This window comes from Bos grunniens, chromosome 8 (assembly GCF_055505025.1).
Source record: "Bos grunniens cultivar Pamir isolate PY7600 chromosome 8, Bosgru_T2T1.0, whole genome shotgun sequence".
Taxonomy (NCBI): domain Eukaryota; kingdom Metazoa; phylum Chordata; class Mammalia; order Artiodactyla; family Bovidae; genus Bos; species Bos grunniens.
In genome coordinates, this window is record NC_141172.1 from 41,114,469 (window position 1) to 41,139,097 (window position 24,629).

The 24,629-nt window shown below is 41.5% G+C and overlaps 1 protein-coding gene across 11 annotated transcripts in view; it reads right to left on the reverse strand.

Moving 5' to 3' along the window:
• The window catches only part of SMARCA2 (SWI/SNF related BAF chromatin remodeling complex subunit ATPase 2), a 180,115-nt gene that overhangs the window by 125,700 nt on the left and 29,786 nt on the right, over positions 1-24,629 (reverse strand). For all 11 annotated transcript variants that reach the window (XM_086415363.1, XM_086415355.1, XM_086415365.1 and 8 more), the window contains exons 5-9: positions 22,945-23,200; positions 12,818-12,944; positions 10,721-10,894; positions 9,467-9,640; positions 6,536-6,706 (exon numbers count right to left, since the gene is read on the reverse strand). In XM_086415363.1, the coding sequence (XP_086271489.1) occupies positions 6,536-6,706; positions 9,467-9,640; positions 10,721-10,894; positions 12,818-12,944; positions 22,945-23,200 (902 nt within the window). The remainder of the gene's footprint in view (positions 1-6,535; positions 6,707-9,466; positions 9,641-10,720; positions 10,895-12,817; positions 12,945-22,944; positions 23,201-24,629) is intronic.

The following is a 24,629-nucleotide window of genomic DNA, read 5'->3' on the forward strand; positions in this document are numbered from 1 at the left end:
ACAAAGCTTTCCACTTAGCATACACTCAATGAATTATCACCATTGTAATTAGGTGCCAATATATTTGCAAATCATAAAAAAGCTAAGAATGTACACACAGTTCTCTCACTGAACTGGTGCTCTATGATACTTCCTGTGTGTGCCCTGTATCTACACCCAGTTCGGCTGTGCTATTATACAAGGCGGAAGCCAGATGGCAGTCTGCTCTATGGCAGGAGATGTCAAGTTCTCCCATCATGCTTTGAATTTCTTCAGTTTGGGGACAATGTCTGGTGGGTATACTTTCATAAATCCACATTCTCACATCAAACTAGTGCTGAACCCTCTACTCCCCTCCCCTCCAAAAAAAAAAAAAATTCTTTTTTTCTTTTGTTTATGGTCAACTCCAAACAGACTGTGACTGGTGCTACCACTGGAGCTAACTCTGGACAGACTCCGAGCCCCTGGTGAAACAACCTGATGCTCCTGTGGCAGTGGCTGCCTGAGGAAGTTCTGTATCAGTGAGTCTGCTCAGCTTATCTCCACTGATTAAAACAAAAACAAAATCCACTTCAGTTCAGCCACTAATCAGGGCTAAAGGAACTTTGTACTGGCTTCTTCCGACCTGCAAAAAGTTGATAACTAACTACCCTCATGGGTGGAGGGTGGAATGTAATTACGGAGGCAGATGTGACACAATATGAAAGAATTGGGCTTCCCGATTTCCAAGGCCAATGTGAATTCAAACACTCTCTTCAGGAATGTTTGTGAACAAAGCTTTGTACTCAGGTACCCATCCTCCTAGGCTGTGTAACACAATCAGTGACAAGGCAAGGACAGAAAGGAAACCCCAAACGTGAAAACCCTGAGGAAGCTGAACCCAAGAAAATGGGCTTTGGGCTTCCCTGATGGTCCAGTGGCTAAGACTTGGTGTGCCCAATGCAGGGGGCATGGGCTTGATCCCTGGTCAGGGAACTAGATCCCACATGCCGCAACTAAGGATTCCACATGCCGCAACTAAGACCCCAGCCTGGCTAAATAAGTGAATAAACATTCAAAGAAAAGAAAATGGGCTTCAATGGGTATTTTATGCAGATTACCAAAACACACGCCACAAACAGCCTCACTTTGTAAAGAAACAGTTTTATATCAAATATCTTACAAACTATATTATACAATGAACACAGTTTATCCCCCAGCAGGTGTTGTTACAATATACCGAAATATCATTTAAATGTGCTGGCATCTTAAAGACTCATTCTGCTCTGAGGGAAACCTAAGATTGTCAGGAATCACTTGGTTATTTTTACTGTCACTTAAGAGGAACTGTGAGCATTAAGATAGGTGAACAGGTAATAAAAAATACCCAAGAATATCAAGTTAACAAGCAATTGCACATGACTTAGGTCGTGCCTTGCAGGGAAAACCAGCTCCAACATTTTGACTCAAGTAACTGGTCAATCCAGTTAAGCAAGACTTTGATCCAAACTTCTGGTTTCACCCATTTTGACACTAAACTTATCAAATAAATCTAATTAATTGTGTCATTGCATTCACCTACCTTTACAATAGTCACTATACTCAAATGCCCAAAATTGCCTTAGAATATTTCTTTCACCTACAAAAATCTCCTTGTGGAGGAAAACTGCAATAAACTAATAGTCTCTGGGGAAAAGAGATAAAAGAACTGAGAAGGACTGGAGAATAAATTGAATATAAAATGTCTCAATAAGATTATAGCTTTTCATCTGATGCTGTTTTCATCATTATACCAAGATGTTTTTTTTAATTATTTGATACCTAAAAGAAAAACACATTTTTCATCTCTATATTGATCAATACACTAGTGTCAGAAAGGTTCCCCCTCCAAAACATCAGAGATCTGAGATTCACATATAACAGTGTATATAATACTGTTTGATGAGAGGGAAAGAAAGAGAAGCAAAGGCCACAATGAAGAAGAGACTTGGCACAGTGCTCCCCCATGCATTCTCTGAGTATGTTCCCATTAGTATCATGAGTTTCCAAGAAATGTCACAATAAACACCAAGGGTGTAGTTGTGCTGGTGTACATCCCAGTGAAAGATCTGGGAAGAGGGAATTAAATACTTTAATTTGGGCCTGAAGTCAATAGCTGGGGAAGCTGAACCTCTGAAATGACCAGACTTCTCAGCAGTAGATTCAGGGGCGGGGGGCTGGCATGGGGCTCCTGAACACAGCCCAAGGAAAAACATAGCCTAAATCTATGTAAGAAATGCCTCATTATTACCAGGAACCATCAGAGAGCAGAGGCCAAATAATTAGAAAATTCTCTTTGTAGGAGCTGGGGAGGTAAGGGAAGCAGAGTCTGCCCAAAATAAGACATCCTCATTTCCCACTGCAGGCCACAACCGCCAAGGGGCCTGTCATAGTCCCAAAAGATACCTGACTTAGTAATGCCTAACTGAGCTTCACCTAGAAAAAAATGGCCATTTATTTTCTCAACATCACAGAGAATATGCAATAAGTGGAAAAAGAAGATTTCCTTTTCAGAGAAACCTATAACCATATTTGGACACTCACTATCCTGCATTTATACCACAGAACTTCCTGATAAGATAACCAATATTTACTGAGCACTTACTATGTCCCTGGGAGCATTCAAAGTCCTTTAGATAATCTTGGGCTTCCCAGGTGCTCAGTAGTAGAGAATCCGCAAGCCAGTGCAAAAGATGCAGGAGACTCAGGTCTCATCCCTGGGTCGGGAAGATGCCTTGGAGTAGGAAATAGCAACCCACTCCAATATTCCTGCCTGGATAATTCCTTGGACAGAGGAGCCTAGCAGGCTATGGAGTCGCAGAGTCAGACACAATTGAGTGCGCACGCATGCATATAACCTCTGCAATCCTTACAACAAATGCAGGCTGTAGGTCCTTTTCCTATCACCTTCTAACAGATTAAGAGACTAAAGAGCTGAGTTACAGATCTCTTAATGAAATATCCTACCAGGGAACAAGAACAATTAGTATTCTATGCTTTCTGATGCAGTTATGAATTTAAAAGACAGTGTATTAATGTGATTTAGATAGTGATCCAAGTCATAAGTGAGCATGTTCACTCCTATGTGTACACACCCCCATTTCAACCTTGGGTCCCTCCAGTAGATAGGCCAGAACTCTCACGGCAGAGGAAGTAGACCTCCAAGGGCACGGTAAGCACACACTAACACTGTGTTCATGCTGTCCCACGTGAGCCGGCTGTCATGAGCATGACACCACAGGAGCCGGTGTCACATAATTAGTTATTTCAATACTTGAAAAACGATTCCTCCTCTAACACTCGAGTAGATACACAGAGTTTACTTCTTTTTCTTCCACTTCAAGAGCATTAATGGAAGTCAGGTTGAGAGAGAGAAGTTTCAGAATGACTTATAAATGTATACTTCATAGAAGTGGCTGTATTGATGAGAAGAGAAAAATTAAGCAAGGTCATGTGAGGTTAAAGGAAACCCGCTTTATTATTCATTAATACCAAGTAACCAGGATCAACTCCCCAAGAAAGAAAGAGGCCTTCTCTGTTACACTGGGGTAATTCTTAAAAAATGACAAAAAGTAACAAAGTTGCCCCTTTCCAATTAAATCACAAGGTCTGTCATACTCATCTTTGATGGCAGAGGTCTTGGAGTGACCTGGATCTTATCCTTCAAGTGTTGCCACTAGTTCAGTGCTATGAGCTCACTGGGTAAAGAAGCTGTTTTCAAAAGAAAGATTTAGGGATGCCTTACTTAATAAGGGGGAGAAAATAACCCTGTAGATAGGTGCAGCGTGATATTACTTCTACGGGAAATGCTGAAAGGGATAGCATAGAATTAAACGTCCCCACGCAGCCTCCCTCCCTGACAGAGAAGCTGGAACAAACAACTCTCAATCATTCACTCTAATGGAGGGGAGAGGAACTCCAGATAATCCAAAGTGTCAAATAATCAGCTTTTGAAAGCATCCATTTTCTTTGCACTTGAATGAAGGTACATCTGAAATTGGGTGACTCACTTTGAACTAAGTCTTAAGTGACACAGTTTTCAGGAAAGACTAGAAAGGATCCCAGTGTCTTCTTGTCCTTTATCCAGTGTCTCCCAACAAGATGGCTGGGAAGGAAATTGAGCCTGATCTCCTTGGTCCTGCTAAGGGCAGGGCGTGCTCAGATGCAAGGCATCCTGACAGCATGCCAGGCAAGAGGGGAAGGGCTGATAATACAGTAACAATTCTGCATATTTCATCACGTGAGCTCATCAATGGGAGATGCCTGGAAAGAGACGCCAGGTAGACCGGAGTCACTGGGGTGCCTATGACTCGTTTGCCAAGCAATCAGATCGTAGTCTGGCTCCCTGCCTTCCCTCACAGCATTTGTTACAGTTTATACTTGTATATTCAGGTGCATAGTTTGATTAATGTCTGCCTGTCTCCTTCTTTGGTTTAATTAGGAGGGCAGGAGAAATCTTCCTCACCTCTATACTCTCTCCCTCAGAATCTAGCACGCTGCCTAGATCACAGTAAGAGTTCGGTTAATATTTGCTGAGCAACTGCATGGAATAGGAAAAATAAGTGCTATTAGCAAATCTGAAAGCAAGAGTTTGGAAGTAGAGAGTCAACCTATAGATGATGCAGAGTTGCAAGCACCATGAAAAATACCAACAGGTTCCTGCTCTGTAAAGATTAACACAGAAACAAAAGCATAATCATTACTACTCAATTACGTATCTTTCTTTGCCTATGATGATATAGCAATTTAATACTGTGACTGTTTGCTATTTAGTCGCTAAGTCGTGTCCAACTCTTTTGCAACCCCGTGGACTGTAGCCCACCAGGCTCCTCTGTCCATAGGATTTCCCAGGCAAGAATATTTGAGTGGGTTGCCATTTCCTTCTCCAGGGGATCTTCCCGACCCAGGAATTGAATCCACATCTTCTGCATTGGCAGGTAGATTCTTTACAACTGAGCCACCTGGGAAGCCCTCAATACTATGGCAACAATCCATTCATTAAAAGCCAGAAGCTCAAATTTGAGTCATTAGCTTTCAATCACAAACAAACATAGAATATGAACTGCGATGTTAAAAACACTAACAGTGACCTTTTTGTTACAGCCTCACAGAATAAACTTCAGGATTAGGAAAAACTAAAACTGCTATTTCATGGGTCCACCTATGGAACACAGGCTTCCCAGGTAATGCTAGTGGTAAAGAACCTGTCTGCCAATTGCAGGAGACATAAGAGACACTGCTTCCATCCCTGGGTTGGGAAGATCCCCTGGAGGAGGGCAGGGCAACCCACTCCAGTATTTTTGCCTGGAGAATCCCAAGGACAGAGGAGGCTAGTGGGTCCCAGTCCATAGGGTTTCAAGGAGTTGAACATGACTGAAGTGACTTAGCATGCACCTACGGAATATTACAGAATTGTATCTGGTTGCCATGTGTCAACTTTAAGTTAGAAATTGGGAGCTGGAATTTTGCAAAGTCTATAATGCGACCTTGACAAGAAAATTTGGTATTTCTCACCAAGGAAATGTCGAAATGCAAACCCTGACTCATCCCTCGTTCACCTTCACAATAAGGGGAGCTATCTTATACTAAAGAAATCAGGTGCAGAAGGCACCTTCTCAATCATTTATTCCTCCTCCTTAATTATGAAACAGGTATGAGAAGTCAGGAGCCATGAAATTAATTATTTTTTGAAAAACATTTTGTTCCATTATTCCGTGCACAGAAAAAAATGATTAAATGCTACCAGTCCTCAATCTTCACAATTTAAAGCCTTCCTGCTGATGTCTGTACCCAGACCAATCAGGACTGACCATGAAAATGGAATAGCCACCAAGAACTATATTACCAGACTACCTAAGCTTCCAAGAGGATCTAATATATCCACAGGTCCACACAGGGAAGCAGGTTACCCTTGAAGTGAGATATACGATCTGCAGAACAGAGATTGTAAATCTTACCCTCACTTCTCATGATAATTCAGATTATTTTACATAATACTATTGTTTTCTGTAATGACCTAAAACTCTGACCTGCACATTTTCCTCACTGTAACACTAGGACAGCTGAACTGAATGAACAATCTTGGCAATAGCTGTCTGTCCAAACAGGCTGAAATATGTTACTAAAAGTATCTCAAAGCTCTCTCTTTCATCTTCCTCTGGCTCCTTTCAATCTGAACAAGGCATTTTGGTTTTCATTTTTCATTCCAGTTTCTTAACTCAGCAGTCCCCTGCCTACGCATTGCACTTGAGCAAACCCTTCTTTGGGCCATGTTTTCCCCTTTCCTATCGACTATGTGTACTTAGTTTTTTAATATTGTGTCAAACAGTGGAAATAGGAATTGAATATACATTCTGTCCATCTCCAATATGTTGTCTAATATGCCTCATCAACCCATCTATGTCAGCAGTGTTTACGGTAAAATCATCTAAGTCTTCCATGAGGGTAGTTAAGGAGTACTCATTACAGGGCAAGACAGGCCTAAAACTGGTCCCCAAACACACATCCCCAGCTCAGCCACAGGCATCAGAGTACTCACCTTCTTCTTCCTCCTCCTCTTCTTCTTCTCTTTGGCCGCCTGGGCTTGCTTGTGCTCCCAAACCAGGTTAGTCAGGTTGGCCACATACTCATCAGTCTGCTGCAAGAGGTATGCTAAACGCCTGTCTTTCTTTTGATCGATCAGTTTTCTATAGCCCTCTTCATCTTCAGCCTATTAAGGAAAGAAGAGTGTGGCGAGAACATAATAAAAGTTTGTGGGCAACACCTTTTCCCACACATCCTTCTCCTGATGGTCTGAACTTTAGCGGTGTGTGCAGCAAACTGAATGATTCTAGCCGCCCAAGTCCTTGAACCCTGGCGGGGACTGGGGAACACAGGGTGGTGTGATGCCTACCTCCCAAGAACGGGGGTTCAGGGCCAGATCAACACATGTAACTACACAATTTCTGTGGTGTGATCAAGCACTTCGAGCCAACTTTCCATTCTTCTTTGTTTAAACTGCACAAAAAGTGTTACAATTTGATGATTTACCATCTGAAGCTTACCCTTAACTTTGTTTTGGAAATTGTCAAACATAATCAAAAGCAGAGAAAGTAGTAAACTCACTCATATAACCAACAGCAACCAACACAATTAACTCGTGATGACATGATGACTCGTTTCACTGCTGCCCTTCCCCCACCTCTGCCCTGTAATTCTGAACTGAATGGTCCTGAAGCAAATTCCGTAATAGCTTTTCATTCGTAAGTATTTCCATAAGTACTTCCAGAGGCGAAGAACTGAATAGGTTTTGAACAAATAATTTCTGATACTTCAAAGCATGACAGACACTGCGGTTGACAGCAAAGGTCAAGTTGTGGGGATTCTGGTCCCAGATCAGCACTGCATGGTGCACCCAGGCGACTGGAAACAAGTCATTTAGCACCTGAAGCCTGAGAGTGCTGAGCCATAAAACAGTCACAGTACTTCCCATTAAGCAACGTTATGAGGTTAAATGGAATAAAAACTCTGATGGACTCTGGATTGTTTCAAGAGAAATCTTTATACATCCCAATAAAAGGACATTTCCAAAATATTTTCTTCACATGATGCAGGATAAAAGGAACACACAGCAAAATCTTTAGGAGGCAGCTGCATTATAGAGGAGCTTGGGTTTTTCAGTCCAAGGGTGTCCCTCCAGCACTTGCCGGAGCGACAGCGGCTTCATCGCTCTTCCTGGCTGCTGTCGGCCCCGTGGATGAACATGAGCCTCGAATGCTATTATAACTCTAATTGCTTTTGGTTATGGTTGATCTCACTTGAAGAAAGAGTGATAAAAAAAAAACTTCAGTTTCTCCGTTATCTGTATATTCCATCATTTAATTGCAAAAATTAATGATTTGCAAATGCCTAATCATTAGTGTCAAACCAATCTGTTACTGAAGTTCTAATATAGTCTCACTTCAGTTGAATCAGACAAATTTGATTGCTTACTGCTCAGATGACTATAAAATGGTCTCCCCAGCTAGTTAGCAGTCTCTGAGACAGTCCCCTCCCATCCAAAAACGGAGCAGGAGGCAGAAGATGACAAGATTTAGTAGCACCTGGACACAGAGCATTTTAAAATATGTTGTTTACTCTCTGAAATCCAAAGAAAAATTAAAGACCAAAAAATGCAAACTGTAATACCAGCCAGGACTGTGTCACTTGAAATTTTTCAGGGACATAATTACAGGTTGACCCTAATGATTTTATCTTCATCCAATACTCAGGCATTACATCCCACAAAGAATATGCAGGTCTCCTATCAATATACATCACACACACTTCTAAAATCCATGGTGTGCTCTGAGATTTGATTCCAAAAATAAGTGGCCAATAAAAGCAAATATGTAGGCCTATGACATAAACCAATTCCTCCTGGGTTTATATATCCATTAAAAAGTAACGGTAGAAATGGAATGACCCATGAATAGCATTCCACAATAATACAGCTATAACAAAAAAGAAGTATTTCAAAATTAACTGAAAAATCACTTTTTAAACTGTAAAAGAAACATTTCTACCATTTAAAAAAAAAAAAAGATAAGCATAAGTATCAGAGACTTAAAAAAAAAAAAAAACTTCCTAGATTCCAAGACACAATTTAATGAGATATTCATTCAAAACAACTTCTGTCATTAGTCTCAAAGAAGCACTATTTTTTAAACCACTTTTTAAATACCACACTGCATTTTCTTTGCTAATATATCATTCAAAATTTTTTCATTAATGTTAGTCTTTTTTTCTCACTGGAATTTTTCACAGTGCTTTAGTATTGATATTATACTTGCTTTAAAAGATGACTTTAGGAGTTTTCTTCTTTTTCTATTCCATGAAACAATTTAATTTAGGCCCTCCATACCTGTGGTTTCTGCATCCGCATCTATAGATGCGGAAGGCTCACTGTCCTACACCATTTCATATAAGAGACTTGAGCATCACGGATTTTGGTATCTGGTGGGGTCCTGGGACCAATCTGTGGATGCCAAGGAATGATTGTATGGTAGGGTGATCATCTTAAAGATTTGGCAGAAATCACAATGAAATATCCTGGACTTTCTGCTTTTGGCAATGGAAGAAAAGGAGAGAATAAGAGAAAAGAGGCACTACTTTAAAAAGAACTGCCACTTCCATCCTTCCAGGTCTGGTCATCAAAACTCCTAAAAACTAGAGAACCTATCTTCACATGAGAAGCTATCATCGAACTGGCAGTGCCAGTGCCACCCTAGGACATGGAAACACTGTACTCATCAGTGGTAGCCCTTGACTACTGGCATTGCGTTGTCTAGGGAAAAGAAGGTATTTTTACCTTATCCCTGTGAAGTTTAAAGGAATGGATTAGTATACTTGATAAACACCTTTTACTTTCTCCTTGTACCATGGCATGTTTCTCAGTGCAGATGGCTATGAGCAAAGCATTTTCCTGAATTTCCGTAGGCAGGGTCCTTACCATCAGCCTCCGCATTCTCTCCTTCTCAATCCGCTCCGTCTCTTTCTTCTGCTCCCTTTCAGTGTTGGCATGCCAGGTGGCCACTGCTTTGGAAAGCTTCTGGATCTTGCCAGCCACAGACCGATGATACTCCTTAAAGTCTTTTGCATGTTGCAAAATACTGTTCAGGTATTCCTAAAGGATCCACAGCAGGGAGAAGAGAAGGCTGAACATCCAGTTCCCAGTTAAAGTTTCAACCCAGTCCAAGAAAACTCGCAGTGTGTACTGAAGAGCAAGGGGGAACTAGAACCTATTTGGGATGGGCGCCCTGGTGGGTCTCCACAGCTGAGGTGTGGGCTACGGGGTGGTGGGAGAGGTGACCTCTCCAAGTCTGTTTCAGTGCCAGCCTGTAGAAAAGAAGCCTCCCAGGTCCTGAGGGTGTGGCCACATGAAAACGGAAAGATCCGAGATTGAGAGGTACCTTCAAGATGGTGATGATGAAATTTAAAGCAAATCACTCTCGAATAAAGCCCAGGGAAACAGGTATTATACTGAGAGGACAAACAGTTGAATCACGTTATGAAAGTAGTGCTCTCACTTAAATACCTTAGAATTGTCACCCAAAATGAGTTTTATAGGAAGCTAAAATGGCCACACACCATTTGTATCCAGTTCTTAAATAAAGAAGGGGAAACGCATAACCTTATTTACACTAAAGTCCAACACTTTGCAAAACAAAACCAATCAAGGCACTTTGCAACAAAACCAAATTAAGCTGTGAAAAACAAAATTTATAGGATTATGACACGAGAATCAAATCCTACACCAAAATATTTCCAAATCTCTGGAAAGGAATGTTTTAAAATATCTGCCCTTGTGAAACCTCCAACTGGGCCCTTGAAAAGCCCAGGATACTATATTTATATTTGTTATAAAAATAACTGCTTGCCCTCTTCTTTCCAAGCTCCCTCTCCCCTAGGATTTTGTCCTAGGAAACCTTCCTGCACCCACCTCCTCAGCAGCCTCCCATGGGGTTATGACTATGACACTTGATTGGAATTCAGAGAGCAGTGCCCTCCGCCCTCATCCTGCACTGACTGTTCTGTGTCCTTGGGGAGGTCACCTCTCTGCTGGGCCTAAGCTTTCTCATCTATGAGACGGTGTGGTCGGACCTCCTAAGCTGCCAGGATCCTCTCTGTGATGTCCCCACCACCCACAGGGGCCCATCTCTCAGGGGCTCTGACTCGGCCCAGTCACATGGCGGGGCCCGAGTACCTGGTGCTTCTGCCTTCGCTTCCGCTCCTGCTCGATCTTCTGCTGCTTCTCCAGCTTCTCTGTCATGCGGGCTTCCCTCAGGGTCTGGCGCTTGCTCCGCTTGTACGCTTTGGAGTTGAGGGCCGTCTCCAGGGTCGTGTCCCGTCGCATGCAGGCCACCACCTCCTGTCGCAGCTGTCGAGAGGGGAGTGGTTAGAACATCTCCCCTGACGGAGGTCACACCCCTGTCCCCCTGCCCTCCGTTTGGTGGAGCCGAAAAGGGACTCCCCGAGTTTCTCCATCACAGCTGGCCTTCTATAAACAAAGGAACTACATCATGCCAAGGGTATCGGGTATGTTCAGAGATGCTCAAAGTTTCCTTTCCAAAAAATTCAGATAAGAAGCCAAGTATAGCACTGTCTCCAGTAAATAAGTAGAGAATGTCTTGGTTTTTAAACAAATCGATTCATTCTAATTATTTTAATGATATTAATTAGTTAATAAGCTTTAAACATTTTTTTTTACTTCATTTTAAGTGCCATGCTAATATTCTCTTTGTGTTTAAAGATTAACGTTGATGACGCTGGGCAAAAAGAACAGAACTACTTCCTGTTCATATGAAGTAGCTGTAGATACCAAACAATGCTAATTCACTGTCTCATACAAAAATGGGAAATACTAGTTTTGGCTTCCTCTCACTCCTAACAATGGTCTTTGAAAGGTATTTATTTATTTGTTTTTACTATATCATGGACTTCTTTCAGATTATCATAAATATAACACCTCATTCATATCATATGTTATATGGTGGTAGAGAGTAAGGGCTGGAAACATGCATTGAAATAATTATTTGATTGAATCTGAAATCAGCATCCATTATAGTTAATATCATTGGAAAACTTCATAGATAACAGGTTTTTCAATAAAATGAAGCAAAAATCAGAAACCAATCAGAATCTAGCATGGCAAAGCTAATTTGAATGTAATCTTATTCCTGAAACTATAGTTGATTGATAGTCATTTAATAAAATTGTATTAAATGGCTTATAAAGTTACCCACAAGAAACAAACAAACGGAATGCACAGTTTTTTGTTTTTTTAATTAAGCTCTAATCTACTCACATACCTATAGCCAAGTAGCTGCCAGCCACCATGATGCCCTCTTGTGATATTATAACCAACAAGGCAAACGTATTTCCAAGTTCACATGATAACAGCAAGCGGGTTGGCCGTGGAATTTTATTCACATCCTCCAATAGACCAAGTCATGCAATTCAATCCTTCCAAACTACTTTTGCTTGTTAATAATTCATTTTGCATGCCTGAGTCCTTCCCCAAACAAGCCCATCTGACTGGCCAGGAAGCATTCCTTTTCCCCTTTGGCTAAATGAGGCTGTGTGACAATTAGGGGACCTGTAGCTTGGGATCAGCAAGGCAAAACTCGCCAAAGTGAATGTTAGCTCTACTTCATCCCCCTAGTCTCCTACAGATTTAGCAATTGTAAAATAGATCGCTATGCTTGCCTTTATTAATCAGTGACTACTAAGACCATAGCAAGAACAGTAGCTACAAAATCACTGATGAGTCAGTGTTGGGGTCTGACGTGATCAGATGCTGCAAAAGTAGGTGTTGATGAATAATCTGCAGTTACAAAACATAGTTTTATGTATTTGTATAAACAATGAGCTACTAGTTAAGGGCCTTTCATATTTGTTAAAATAATTTGCATAGTCAGAGCTAAGGGTTTTAGATTTCTCTTTACAAAGAAGCTCTGATCTATCACCTTCCTGTTTTCCTTTGAAATCATAAAGACAAACATGAGCTACTCCATCTGTTCTCAAGGTTTCATCTACAGTAACAAAATGCCATAAGTCAGACTTTGGAAACCATAATATGGGAGAGAAAAAAATGTCTCTGATGTACAGAAGAGAAAAATAGAATAATAAGCGGTTCATCTTCATTACTTTTCAGTTCTGTGCTGCTGGTAGAAAAGATACACTAAATTTATATCTTTTTAATAATATTGAACAGACTTAAGGAAACGCACAGATCACACTCTGGAACAATTACATTCATTTCATTTCCTGTACCTCAGATGTGCTGGGGAAAAGTTATTACCTGACGTTGGAAATTGAGTAACCGAAGTGCTTTCAGTTCCACGGTTGCTTTGGTTCGTAAGTCTGGTGGCAAAGAGCCAGGCAGATTTTCCAGCTCCTGTATCCTATGGGCTATGCGAGCCTGAAGTCTAAAGGAGATGATAAAACGGGGGAGGGGGAGGGGAAAATAGATGTTACAGCCTGGTCTTAACTGAGAGACAATAGTCTCAGGTTTACATTCATGGCAGAACACCTTGCAGATACTGATGGCAAATTTCTGACACCCAAACAGATTATCTGATGTTAAGCAGAGAAAAGCTCCCTTTGCACTAATGCCCACAGGTGCTATATTACTTAACACTTTTGGCCTTCTTCACAACCTGTCTCTAACAGCCAGGAAGGAAGGCTTGGGGTACACGGAGGAGCAAAGTCAAAGTCCCATGGCTCCCTCTGAAGAGAGAGAGAAAGTGACAGCCAGGAAAAATCTGACTTGCTCCCAGCCAGAGCGCAGAGCTGAGACAACAGAGTTCTCTTTCTAACTTCTAGTTCTGTCCTAAGGCAGTGGGGCCACTGGCCCTTCCTTCCAAGATGCTGATGATGACAGGCATTAATGCTGAGTAAACGAGAACAGTTTTAGGTGCTGAGGCCACAGAAATCAGCCAACCCAAAACTTTCAGAGAGAGAGAAAGAGCCCTGCCAACCACAACCATTTCCTCTGTGAGCAACACTTGCTTGAGAAAAGAAAAGGCAAATCAGATATCAAAAAAAAAAAAAAAAAAAATCTGGTTTGGGGCGGCAGTAAATAGCAAACAGCATGTGAAAACTAAGAGTTTCTAGAAAAGGACTGCCAGGCAATCTCAGTCTGGCCATCATTAAAAAAAAAAACAAAACAAAACAGAACTGTGGGTACTTCCTCATAATAGAGGCAGAACAGAAAATAAAAGACATCCCACTTAATTTACTTGCGATACTGTTACTGTAAGTCACAGAAACTGGTTTTAGAGTTCACCTGGGTCCTATGCTTACAAATAATGATCTGCCATTTAAATCAAGTTTTATAATCAGTTCAGTTCAGTTCAGTCGCTCAGTCGTGTCCAACTCTTTGCAACCCCATGAATCACAGCACGCCAAGCCTCCCTGTCCATCACCAACTCCCGGAGTTCACTCAAACTCATGTCCATCGAGTCGGTGATGCCATCCAGCCATCTCATCCTCTGTCGTTGCCTTCTCCTCCTGCCCCCAATTCCTCCCAGCATCAGGGTCTTTTCCAATGAGTCAACTCTTCGCAGGAGGTGGTCAAAGTATTGGAGTTTCAGCTTTAGCATCAGTCCTTCCAATGAATACCCAGGACTGATCTCCTTTAGGATGGACTGGTTGGATCTCCTTGAATCACCTTCCCTCAAATTTGGGGGCAAAACTGACTTGGAATAGATGTTGACAAAGAAAGAACAGTAAATGGTAGTAAGTTAAACTAAACTAACTGCACTAAGGTGCATTTAAAGTGAAAATGAAAGTCGCTCAGTTGTGTCTCACTCTTTGTGACCCCATGGACTATACAGTCCTTGGAATTCTCCAGGCCAGAATACTGGATTGGGTAGCCTTTCTGTTCTCCAGGAGATCTTCCCAACCCAGGTCTCCCACATTGCAGGCAGATTCTTTACCAGCTGAGCCACAAGGGAAACACAAGAATACTGGACTGGGTAGCCTATCCCTTCTGCAGCAGATCTTCCTGACGCAGGAATCAAACCGGAGTCTCCTGCATTGCAGGTGTAGTTAAAGCACAACTTAATTTTCTCTCTCTCTCTCCCAAACACACACATATACATCTACAAGGTAAGTCTATAACAGCACTATGTTATTGAGAAAACTGAAGTTCAGAGATACTAAGAAACATGTGGACTTCACAGAGCCAGTAAAGGAGAGAGCCAAGATGAGACTCCTCACTGGCTTTAAACCAGCACCACTGTAACACCACCACAGATAATCAAAGTACACTTTCTAACTGCAAACTCTCGTGGAACTCAGCTATAAAAGTTGATAACTAAACATTCTGTTTAAAATTAGTTTCATGGTTTTATTAACCTTTATGATGCCATATATTGATATGAAAAAGAAAACCTTCTGTGACTTGCACACTGCAAAATATCTTAATAGTTCATATAGCCCAAGTATCAGAATGCATGCATGTGTGTGTGTGTGCTAAGTCGCTTCAGTCATATTCAACTCTTTGCAACCGTATGGACTGTAGCCCACCAGGCTCCTCTGCCCATGGGGATTCTCCAGGCAACAATATTGGAGTGGGCTGTCATGCCCTCCTCCAGGGGATCTTCCCAACCCTGGGAGGGAACCTGCATCTCCTGCATTGGAAGGTAGCTTCTTTACCCCTAGTGCCACCAGGGAAGCCCAAGTATCAAAATTAGGGCTTTTTTTTTAAACAAAAATTAGAGCTGTTTGCTTTGACAGAGGAATAAAATACATTTCTCAAAACTTTAAAAATAATAATAAGGGAAATGTGTCATTTTTTTCCTGACCTCACTTGGTTGCTCATACAGTAAAGATCTGCCTGCAATGCAGCAAACCCAGGTTCGATCCTTGGGTCTAGAAGATCCCGTGGAGAAGGGACTGGCTACTCACTCCAGTATTTCTTCCTGGAGAACTGCATGGACAGAGGAGCCTCGTGGGCTTCAGTCCACAGGGTTACAAAGAGTCTGATATGACTGAACAATGAACACTTTCATGAAAATAATATTATGATAGATTCCTCTTTTACTTGGTATATATGTGTTATTATGATTTACTGAATGATCTATTATCATCACGTGTTACTACTAGTATCATCATTGTTATCGTGTTATTTCAACAATGCATACCAACATAAACAATAGTACTTATAAATGGTTTTACCATGCAACAGACTAAAAATGTATTAGGCTCAAACAATAACAATAAACATTCATCAATTTCCTCTCGATCAAATTGTTCAAACTCTCCCAACCTTCTTCCACATTCCTTTTACTATTGATACTCATGGGATTCTAATCATGGTTTTTAACTTTTATCTGTATGAAACAAACATATACTTCCTTTATCCAATTCAATTTCTTAAACATGCACATGGCCAAAAATTCCCAAATACAGCAACAGGTGATGCATCTTAACAATTAAGATATTAAGAGAAAAATCTATTACAGTTTTTTCAAACATATAATTTAAAGGGGAAAAAAGGAAACTGAAACAATTCTACCTGTGTAGAGTAAAGGCCATACTAAGAGAAATTTAAATACTGTTGCGGGGTGAGATAAAGGCCAACGATATGGTTATTCTACTTCTTTGGTTCTATATTTACTGCAGTCCTTTTTCATCAGAATAACCCAGAATTCAAACTGTCTCTTGGCATTGTGTCTTACTCTCTTTGACAAAGTGGGTCAGGAGCTGCATTAGAGGAATGGGTGCTTTTTCCTTAATCGTCTAAACGACTGTGGAACTGGGGCTAAATAAATGATCTTAGGACAACTGGCCTGACTGTGTAGAGATTAAATCACACTGGACCAGGAGGTGGACGTTGGAGAGTGGAGAGGAGAAGCAGGGAGGTGAGAAGGTGGGGAGTTGGGTAGGTGGAGCATGGGGTCACCTGGACGTGGGAGTCGGTGGGAAGCTGGGAAGGGAAGCCCCGGAAATGGTGGCTTCTCCAAAGGACCTAGTAATTTGTCAGTGAATCTCAGATTCTCCAGGACAAAAGACTCTTTCTTTTATGGAAGGGAGGCAAGAAGTACAGAGTGCAAACTATAGGAAAAGAGGAAAGGTAGATTCCGATCTTTCCGTAAAATGATATGCATCCAATTCAGCACATGGGGAGAGGGAGTAGTAAAGGGATAGGAGGGGCTTCTTTTACATAGAGAATTTTATCTTTGTGTGGTGGTGGCTGTTAATAGAAATCTTCATTTTAAATAATGCTCCTCTCCAGACAATTTCATCTTCCCATCAATGGGATTCAGCAGGTAGTCCGATAAAGAGATTCAGGATTCTAAACTTCCCGAAACAACAACAGATGTAATACTGCATAACTGCAGGAGACTCATTTAGTGTCCTCACGGGTACAGAAAATTGAAGCAGAATTAGGTCACTCAGGTTTTTCATACAGATTGAACAGTAAATCAAGAGGGGTTACTGTTCTGGCAAGAAAAAGAGTTCCATTAAAGGCGACAGATATTTGTTCAGGTCCAGAGGAGAAGTTTATGATTCCTGTAGGAGAGTTATTTGAACAGAAAATGACACTGGTACATTTTGTTCCTTCCAGGAGCTGAGTGACACTTTTTAAAAGAAAGAGAGAGGGAGACTGACTTTTGGTAACTCTGCTGATGAAGTGGTTCTTGGTAATTTTTGAGAAGGAATTTTCAGGGTTGTAATGGAGGCCAGGGCAGTACAAAAAACACTAGGCTGGCTTCCCGAAGCTGGGGGACTAGTATGCTGTTTTCATACTAAGTTCTGACTTGATACCAAAGAGCGCTCACATCATTCAAAGATACTTTTCTCAAATAAATCCCTTTCAGTGTGAAATATATTTCTTTCTCATGTGACATTTGTAGAATTTACATGCTAACATTATAATTCCTAGAGCACTTCTGATCAACCCTCTAACTCTAAGTGGAAGAACTGAAGTGAAATATATTGACAGGGGCAAAGAAAGCATGCCAAAACACCAAAAAAAAGAAAGGTACTGACACTACAGAGAAAAGCAATAAAGTTCCATCACAAAGAAAAGATGGTCTAAAAGAAAGGATCCAATTTAAATGAGAACAAAACGTTTTTAACTGAAGAGCTTATATAGATCTGAGGCAGAGTGTTCACATGCAGAAACTTACATGTGCTATTACTGAAAAAGCAAAGTTAATTTTGTCAAAATTCTGATTTCATGATGAACAGGAAAAGCAGCCAAGTGACTTAACAGTAAAAAAAAAAAGTTAAGATTCTGACAATTTTCTTTCATTTTTCATAGACAAGGTAAGTGATATTACAACAAAGGAATGAACATCTGGTTAAAGAATTTCTGACAAATGATTTCTGCTCAAACCAAGTTTATAAAATTATAAAAGAGACTTAAAAAAAAAAAAAAAAAAAAAAAGACCTTTCTCAAATCCTCAATCAGAAGAGAGAGTTACACCGGACTCTTCCTATCAGTGCTAAAGGGTAGTAAGTAAGATTCTCTCAAAGAGGGAGAAAGGGGGGTTTTAGCTGTCTTTTACAAGGGCCTAAGGGACTTAATCTAACCCTTTTTAAGGAATATATTTAACTAATTTCTGCAACTGGATAATTTATCTTCATATAGGCAGAAGTCAGCTCTTGCTCTGTAACTAAAGAAGATAAAAGATACCCCTGCAAAACCCTGCCAGTATAAACCTAAGCTTCTCAAGACAGCCATGGGAGATTTCAGGCCAAAACACCCACCAGCTTTTTGAACCTAGGGTTGCCAGATTGGTCACTTCAAAAGCCAGGCAGCTTAACAGAAGAGGAGACATGTTATCAAGTAATAATAATAACATGACAATTAGCCATTCCACCACCTTCTGCAATGCTTGTAATTCAGAAGATACTGATGGACACATGTTTTTAACTTGACACAGGTATGGAGGACAAAAACCTTTCCACATACTAGAATAGGCTAAACAGTAATTATTAATACCGTGTACTTTGGGAGACCATCCTTTAAGATAATTTCCCAAAAAAGTGTTAAAATGAGCTCGTTACAAGAAAACTCTGCAAATACAGTTCTGGTAAAAATGACAAAGAAAATTTAGGACTCAATAATTGCGCACACACACACACCCCCCATAATATAGGCTGAAGAAGGAAAAAAATATTAAGAATTAATGCTTTTGAACTGTGGTGTTGGAGAAGACTCTTGAGAGTCCCTTGGACAGCAAGATCAAATTAGTCAATCCTGAAGGAAATCGGTCCTGAATATTCATTGGAAGGACTGATGCAGAAGCTGAAGCTCCAATACTTTGGCCACCTGATGTGAAGAACTGACTCACTGGAAAAGACCCTGATACTGGGAAAAACTGAAGGCAGGAGGAGAAGGGGACAACAGAGGATGAGATGGTTGGATGGCATCACTGACTCAATGGACATGAGTTTCAGCAAGCTCCAGGAGTTGGTGATGGACAGGGAAGCCTGGCATGCTGCAGTCCGTGGGGTCGCAAAGAGTTGGACACAACTGAGCAACTGAACTAAACTGAAGGAAAAAATCCCAGATGCATTTCTAGATACAGTGTCTGTGTTATAAGGGGTTTATGTGATTCAACAAAGGGACTGGTAGCTCTGTACGGTCAAGGTAGGGAAAAAATGTTAGCACTTAGGAAGTCAGAATTTTAAACAATACCCCACTATCCCATTTATTGTCTTTTAAAATGGCTTTTGGCTTTTTTATTCAATAGCAACATAAAGAAAGGACTGAATATGAATATTTTTTCTGCCCCAAATGAGTATACAGTGCTGATATTTGACTTTTATACCACACAGAAATTATTCACCCAACAGAATCTGCCTATCAGTACTGAAATATCAATTGATGATGAGTATCTAGCTCTCTAGGGATACACGAAAAGCTGGAAACAGCAATATAAAAGCTCTTAATTGAGGATTAATAATGGCAGTGAGAATAAAGTTATACTCTTCATCCAAAAAGCTATACACATTTAATGGCAAGTTATTGTGATTTCTTTCAGAGTAACTCTCAAAGCTGATAAATTAGTATTTTAATATAATAATAGATAAGTAGTCATGTATTTTACAACAAAGAGTAAGGTACTGTTTTTAAAGGGATTCTAGACATTATTTTTTTCCTGGGCTCCAAAATCACTGCAGATGGTGACTGCAGCCACAAAATTAAAAGACGCTTGCTCCTTGGAAGAAAAGCTATGACAAATCTAGACAGCATATTAAAAAGCAGAGACATTACTTTGCCAACAAAGGTCCATCTAGTCAAAGTCATGGTTTTGCCAATAGTCATGTATGGATGTGAGAGCTGGACCATAAAGAAGGCTGAACGCCAAAGAATTGATGCTTTTGAACTGTGGTGTTGGAGAAGACTCTTGAGAGTCCCTTGGACTGCAAGGAGATCAAACCAGTCAATCTTGAATATTCATTAGGAGGACTGATGCTGAAGTTGAAGCTCCCAATACTTTGGCCACTTGATTCAAAGAGCCGACTCATTAGAAAAGACCCTGATGCTAGGAAAGACTGAAGGCAGGAGAAGGGGATGGGAGAGCACAAGATTGTTGGATGGCATCACTGACTCAGTGAACATGAGTTTGAGCCAGCTCCAGGAGATGCTGAAGGACAGGGAAGCCTGGTGTGCTGCAGTCCATGGGGTCTCAAAGAGTAGGACACAACTGAGTGACTGAACAACAAAAGACATTATTTTGGGCTTCCAGGTGGCACCAGTGGTAAAGAATCTGCCTGCCAATGCTGGAGACATAAGAGACTCTTGTTAGATGCCAGGGTCAGGAAGATCCCCTGGGGGCGGGCATGGCAACCCACTCCAGTATTCTTGCCTGGAGAATTCCCATGGACAGAAGACCCTGGCGGACTACAGTCCATAGGGTTGCAAAGAGTCAGACATAACTAAAGCAACATAGCACGAAAGCACAGACATTATTTCCTAACGTTCTCTATAATGTTTAACCCCTAATTGTCTTAAGTTAAATCACACTTGGGAAGTAATAATAATAGCTAATATGTATTGAAAGTCTTGGTATAATTTTATCTTCTCCCTATAAAAGATAATATTGCATAATACCTTCTTTTAACATAAGGGGAAACTGAGTCACAGAAAACAGATGTACCTTGAGGAAGGCAACACAGACACTTAGCGGCAGGGCACACTTTTTGGCTAACTCTCGAAACCAGGGCTTCCCTGGTGGCTCAGCTGGTACAGAATCCGCCTGCAGTACAGAAGACCTGGGTTTGATCCCTGGGTTGGGAAGATCCCCTGGAGAAGGGAAAGGCTTACCTACTCTAGGATTCTGGCCTGGAGAACTCCATGAACTATATAGTCCATGGGGTCGCAAAGAGCCAGACACGACTGAGTGACTTTCACACACACATACACCCGAATCCATGATCTTAGCTTCATTTTATCTTGACTCAGTTCTTCCTGGACTCTTTTTTTTTTTTTTTTTTTTTTGAAATTAACCATTTAGAATCTACTAACTACTGGATCATGGAAAAAGCAAGAGAATGCCAGAAAAACATCTAGTTCTGCTTTATTGACTATGCCAAAGCCTTTGACTGTGTGGATTACAATAAACTGTGGAAAATTCTTCAAGAGATGGAAATACCAGACCACCTGACCTGCCTCTTGAGAAACCTATATGCAGGTCAGGAAGCAACAGTTAGAACTGGACATGGAACAACAGACTGGTTCCAAATAGGAAAAGGAGTAAGTCAAGGCTGTATATTGTCACCCTGCTTATTTAACTTATATGCAGAGTACATCATGAGAAACGCTGGGCTGGAAGAAGCACAAGCTGGAATCAAGATTGCCAGGAGAAATATCAATAACCTCAGATATGCAGATGACACCACGCTTATGGCAGAAAGTGAAGAGGAACTCAAAAGCCTCTTGATGAAAGTGAAAGAGGAGAGTGAAAAAGTTGGCTTAAAGCTCAACATTCAGAAAACGAGGATCATGGCATCTGGTCCCATCACTTCATGGGAAATAGATGGGGAAACAGTGGAAACAGTGTCAGACTTTATTTTTTTGGGCTCCAAAATCACTGCAGATGGTGACTGCAGCCATAAAATTAAAAGACACTTACTCCTTGGAAGGAAAGTTATGACCAACCTAGATAGCATATTCAAAAATAGAGACATTATTTTGCCAACAAAGGTCCGTCTAGTCAAGGCTATGGTTTATCCTGTGGTCATGTATGTATGTGAGAGTTGGACTGTGAAGAAAGCTGAGCACCCAAGAATTGATGCTTTTGAACTGTGTGGTGTTGGAGAAGACTCTTGAGAGTCCCTTGGACTGCAAGGAGATCCAACCAGTCCATTCTAAAGGAGATCAGTCCTGGGTGTTCATTGGAAGGACTGATGCTGAAGCTGAAACTCCAATACTTTGGCCACCTCATGCAAAGAGTGGACTTATTGGGAAAAGACTCTGATGCTGGCAAAGATTGAGGGCAGGAGGAGAAGGAGACAACAGAGGATGAGATGGCTGGATGGCATCACTGACTTGATGGACATGAGTTTGAGTGAATTCCGGGAGATGGTGATGGACAGGGAGGCCCGGCGTGCTGTGATTCATGGGGTTGCAAAGAGTCGGACATGAGTGAGCGACTGAACTGAAGTGAACTGAACTACAGTCTGCAGGCCAAACCCTGTCTGTAGCTTGTTCTCATAAATAAAGTTTCACAGGAACACAGCCAGCCCATTATTGCCTGGCTGCATTCACGCCGTAATGGTAGAGTTGAATAGTTCTGACAGAAGCTCTAAGGCCCTTTAGAGAAAAGGTTTGTCAATCCCTGATTCAGATAAATGTGCCAAATGAAGCTTCTGGAGTAAGAGTTAAAATAAGGACCACATATGAAGACATTTAAATGTGGCCTACCCCAAAAGTGAGACCAAGCCATTGACCAACAAGTGCATGAACTGAATCAAAGAATGCATTATTTCCTTATATACAACTTCTGAAGGATGGCCTTTAGTATCAGGAGATGTCAAGCCAGCAGACACACTCAACATATGAGCCACTCACAGTCAACATTCAAGGACACACTGCCAGACTAGAACAAAATACTGCACAGTCTGAGTGTGGGCTGACCACTTTCTTGTATCTTTAAGAACTCTGGGCTGAGCTTTTGATCTTGGCGTGTCATCGGAGTAGATAAAAGTTTTCTGACTGCAAGAGTGAAAATCAGGCCCAGAAGCCCCGGAGGGTCCCTGCCCCAGGCTCCAGTGGCAAAGAAACTCTTCTCTGAGACTTTGTTGGAAAATCACTCTCAAGCCTGAGTCTTGGCCTCTGCAGTTTCCCTTAGGCCTTTCCCTGGTCCCACAAAGAATGACCATCACACTAGGAGACACCAGGCCCTCTAGGCTGGGTGGTAGTTGCAAGCACACATCATCTTACCCGTGGGGCAGGTGCATTACCTGTACTCCCGCTCCTGCATAATCTCTACGGGGTCCAGGCCTTGCGGTTTCTGGACAGGGCTGATCCGGCTCTGCTTCTGCTGCAGCTGCAGGATGGGCGAGGGCTGCCCCGGGGCCGGCTGCGGTACGGAGGGTCCGGGCACGGCAGCCGCGGGCGGTGGCGCTGCGGCGGGAGGCGCGGGTGAGGGCCGGCCGCTGGGCGCAGGCACCGGCAGCTTCTGCGGGGGGCTCGGGCCGCTCAGCTCTGGCCCCGGGCCTGCGAAACAAGAGTGACATGCGCAGCTGGGGAGGGAAGGTGCCCTGTGCCCACACCCCGCCTGCCTGTCGACAACCACCGCCCCCCCTCCCCGGGGCGGGGGAGGGTCTGAGGATGGGGACAAAGGAAGGTCTCAAGAGAAGAAAACAGGAGGGAAGGGAGGAAGATGAGGAAAGCCAGAAGAGAAAGGAGGAAAGGAAAAAGAAAAAAAAGAATTTGGCATCTATCCCAAAGGGAAATGGCCCTAAAATGACTCTTAGGTAATAAACTGATTAAGGAATAGAGAGCCAGTTTTTAATGGAGGTCTGCAGTGGGTTTTTAAAAATAATTACAGGTGTATTTGGGGTTCTGAAAAAGCAAGGGAGTCATTCAGCGGTCAGATGCAATCTGGGTGTGGTCCCAAAATCACATTCTGCGGACTACACCCTCCTGCCCAATCTGGAATGGTCCAGCTGTAGAACCTATGCTCTACATTATACAGGCAGCAGCCCGCCAGTACTCTGATGTGAACTGAAATAAGCATGCATTTTCTGAAATAAGCATGCATTTTTCCCTAATGACCTATAAAGTATATTTCAGGCTTTATCGATACATCTAGGGAACTTAAATTTCTTACTACATGTTAGAAAATATTTCTAAAAACATTCAGTGCAGGGGAAATAAAGAATCTGCTCATTCCACCTAAGAAAACCTAGCAAAGATTAAGATTCAAGAGAGCATTTTTCTCATCTTATCAGAATAAAGGGCTATGTAATCATTAAGTTTATTAAAATGTACTTGATTAGTTAATTTAAAGCAATTTCCCACATTTAACTTTAGGAGTTTAAACTAAAAGTTTTCCATCTCTCCTCCAGGTGAATTTTTACTTATTTCAAAGTTATAAATAAAATTAGTGATGCTACCAGAGGAGTTTAGTAAATTAAAAAAAAAAAAAAAATCTCTGCAAGCAGATGTTAAAACCTCCAATAGGCATTCTTCCAAGTGTTTTCTGTATCTGTTCAGAGACATATTAAAATTATTAAATGGTAACAAAAATAATCATCTCCATACTTCAGAGTGATTTATTAATGTACCATACAAAGATATACATTATGAAAACTTAGACACATTTCAATTTTCAGCAAACACCAGGGAGAAGTGGGCTTAAATGACAACCCAAGGATAGCAAACATTCTGACAAGAGGAATGGGAAGAATTAGAACAAACTGCTGGGAAACTACAGTATGTGTGAGTATGTGTGTGCCTGTGAGCATGAGTGTGTGTAGTGGTGGTGTTCTTTCGATCCCCTCCTTCTGAAATTAGGTAAAACTTTCCCAGAGACTTAGGGCTGGATGAGACTTCCTGAGGTAATCTATAGCCCTGTTCTAGGATTGATGACAAGTTCTGGAGGGAAAAATGCACTTCTTGTCTGTTTTTTTGTTTGTTTGTT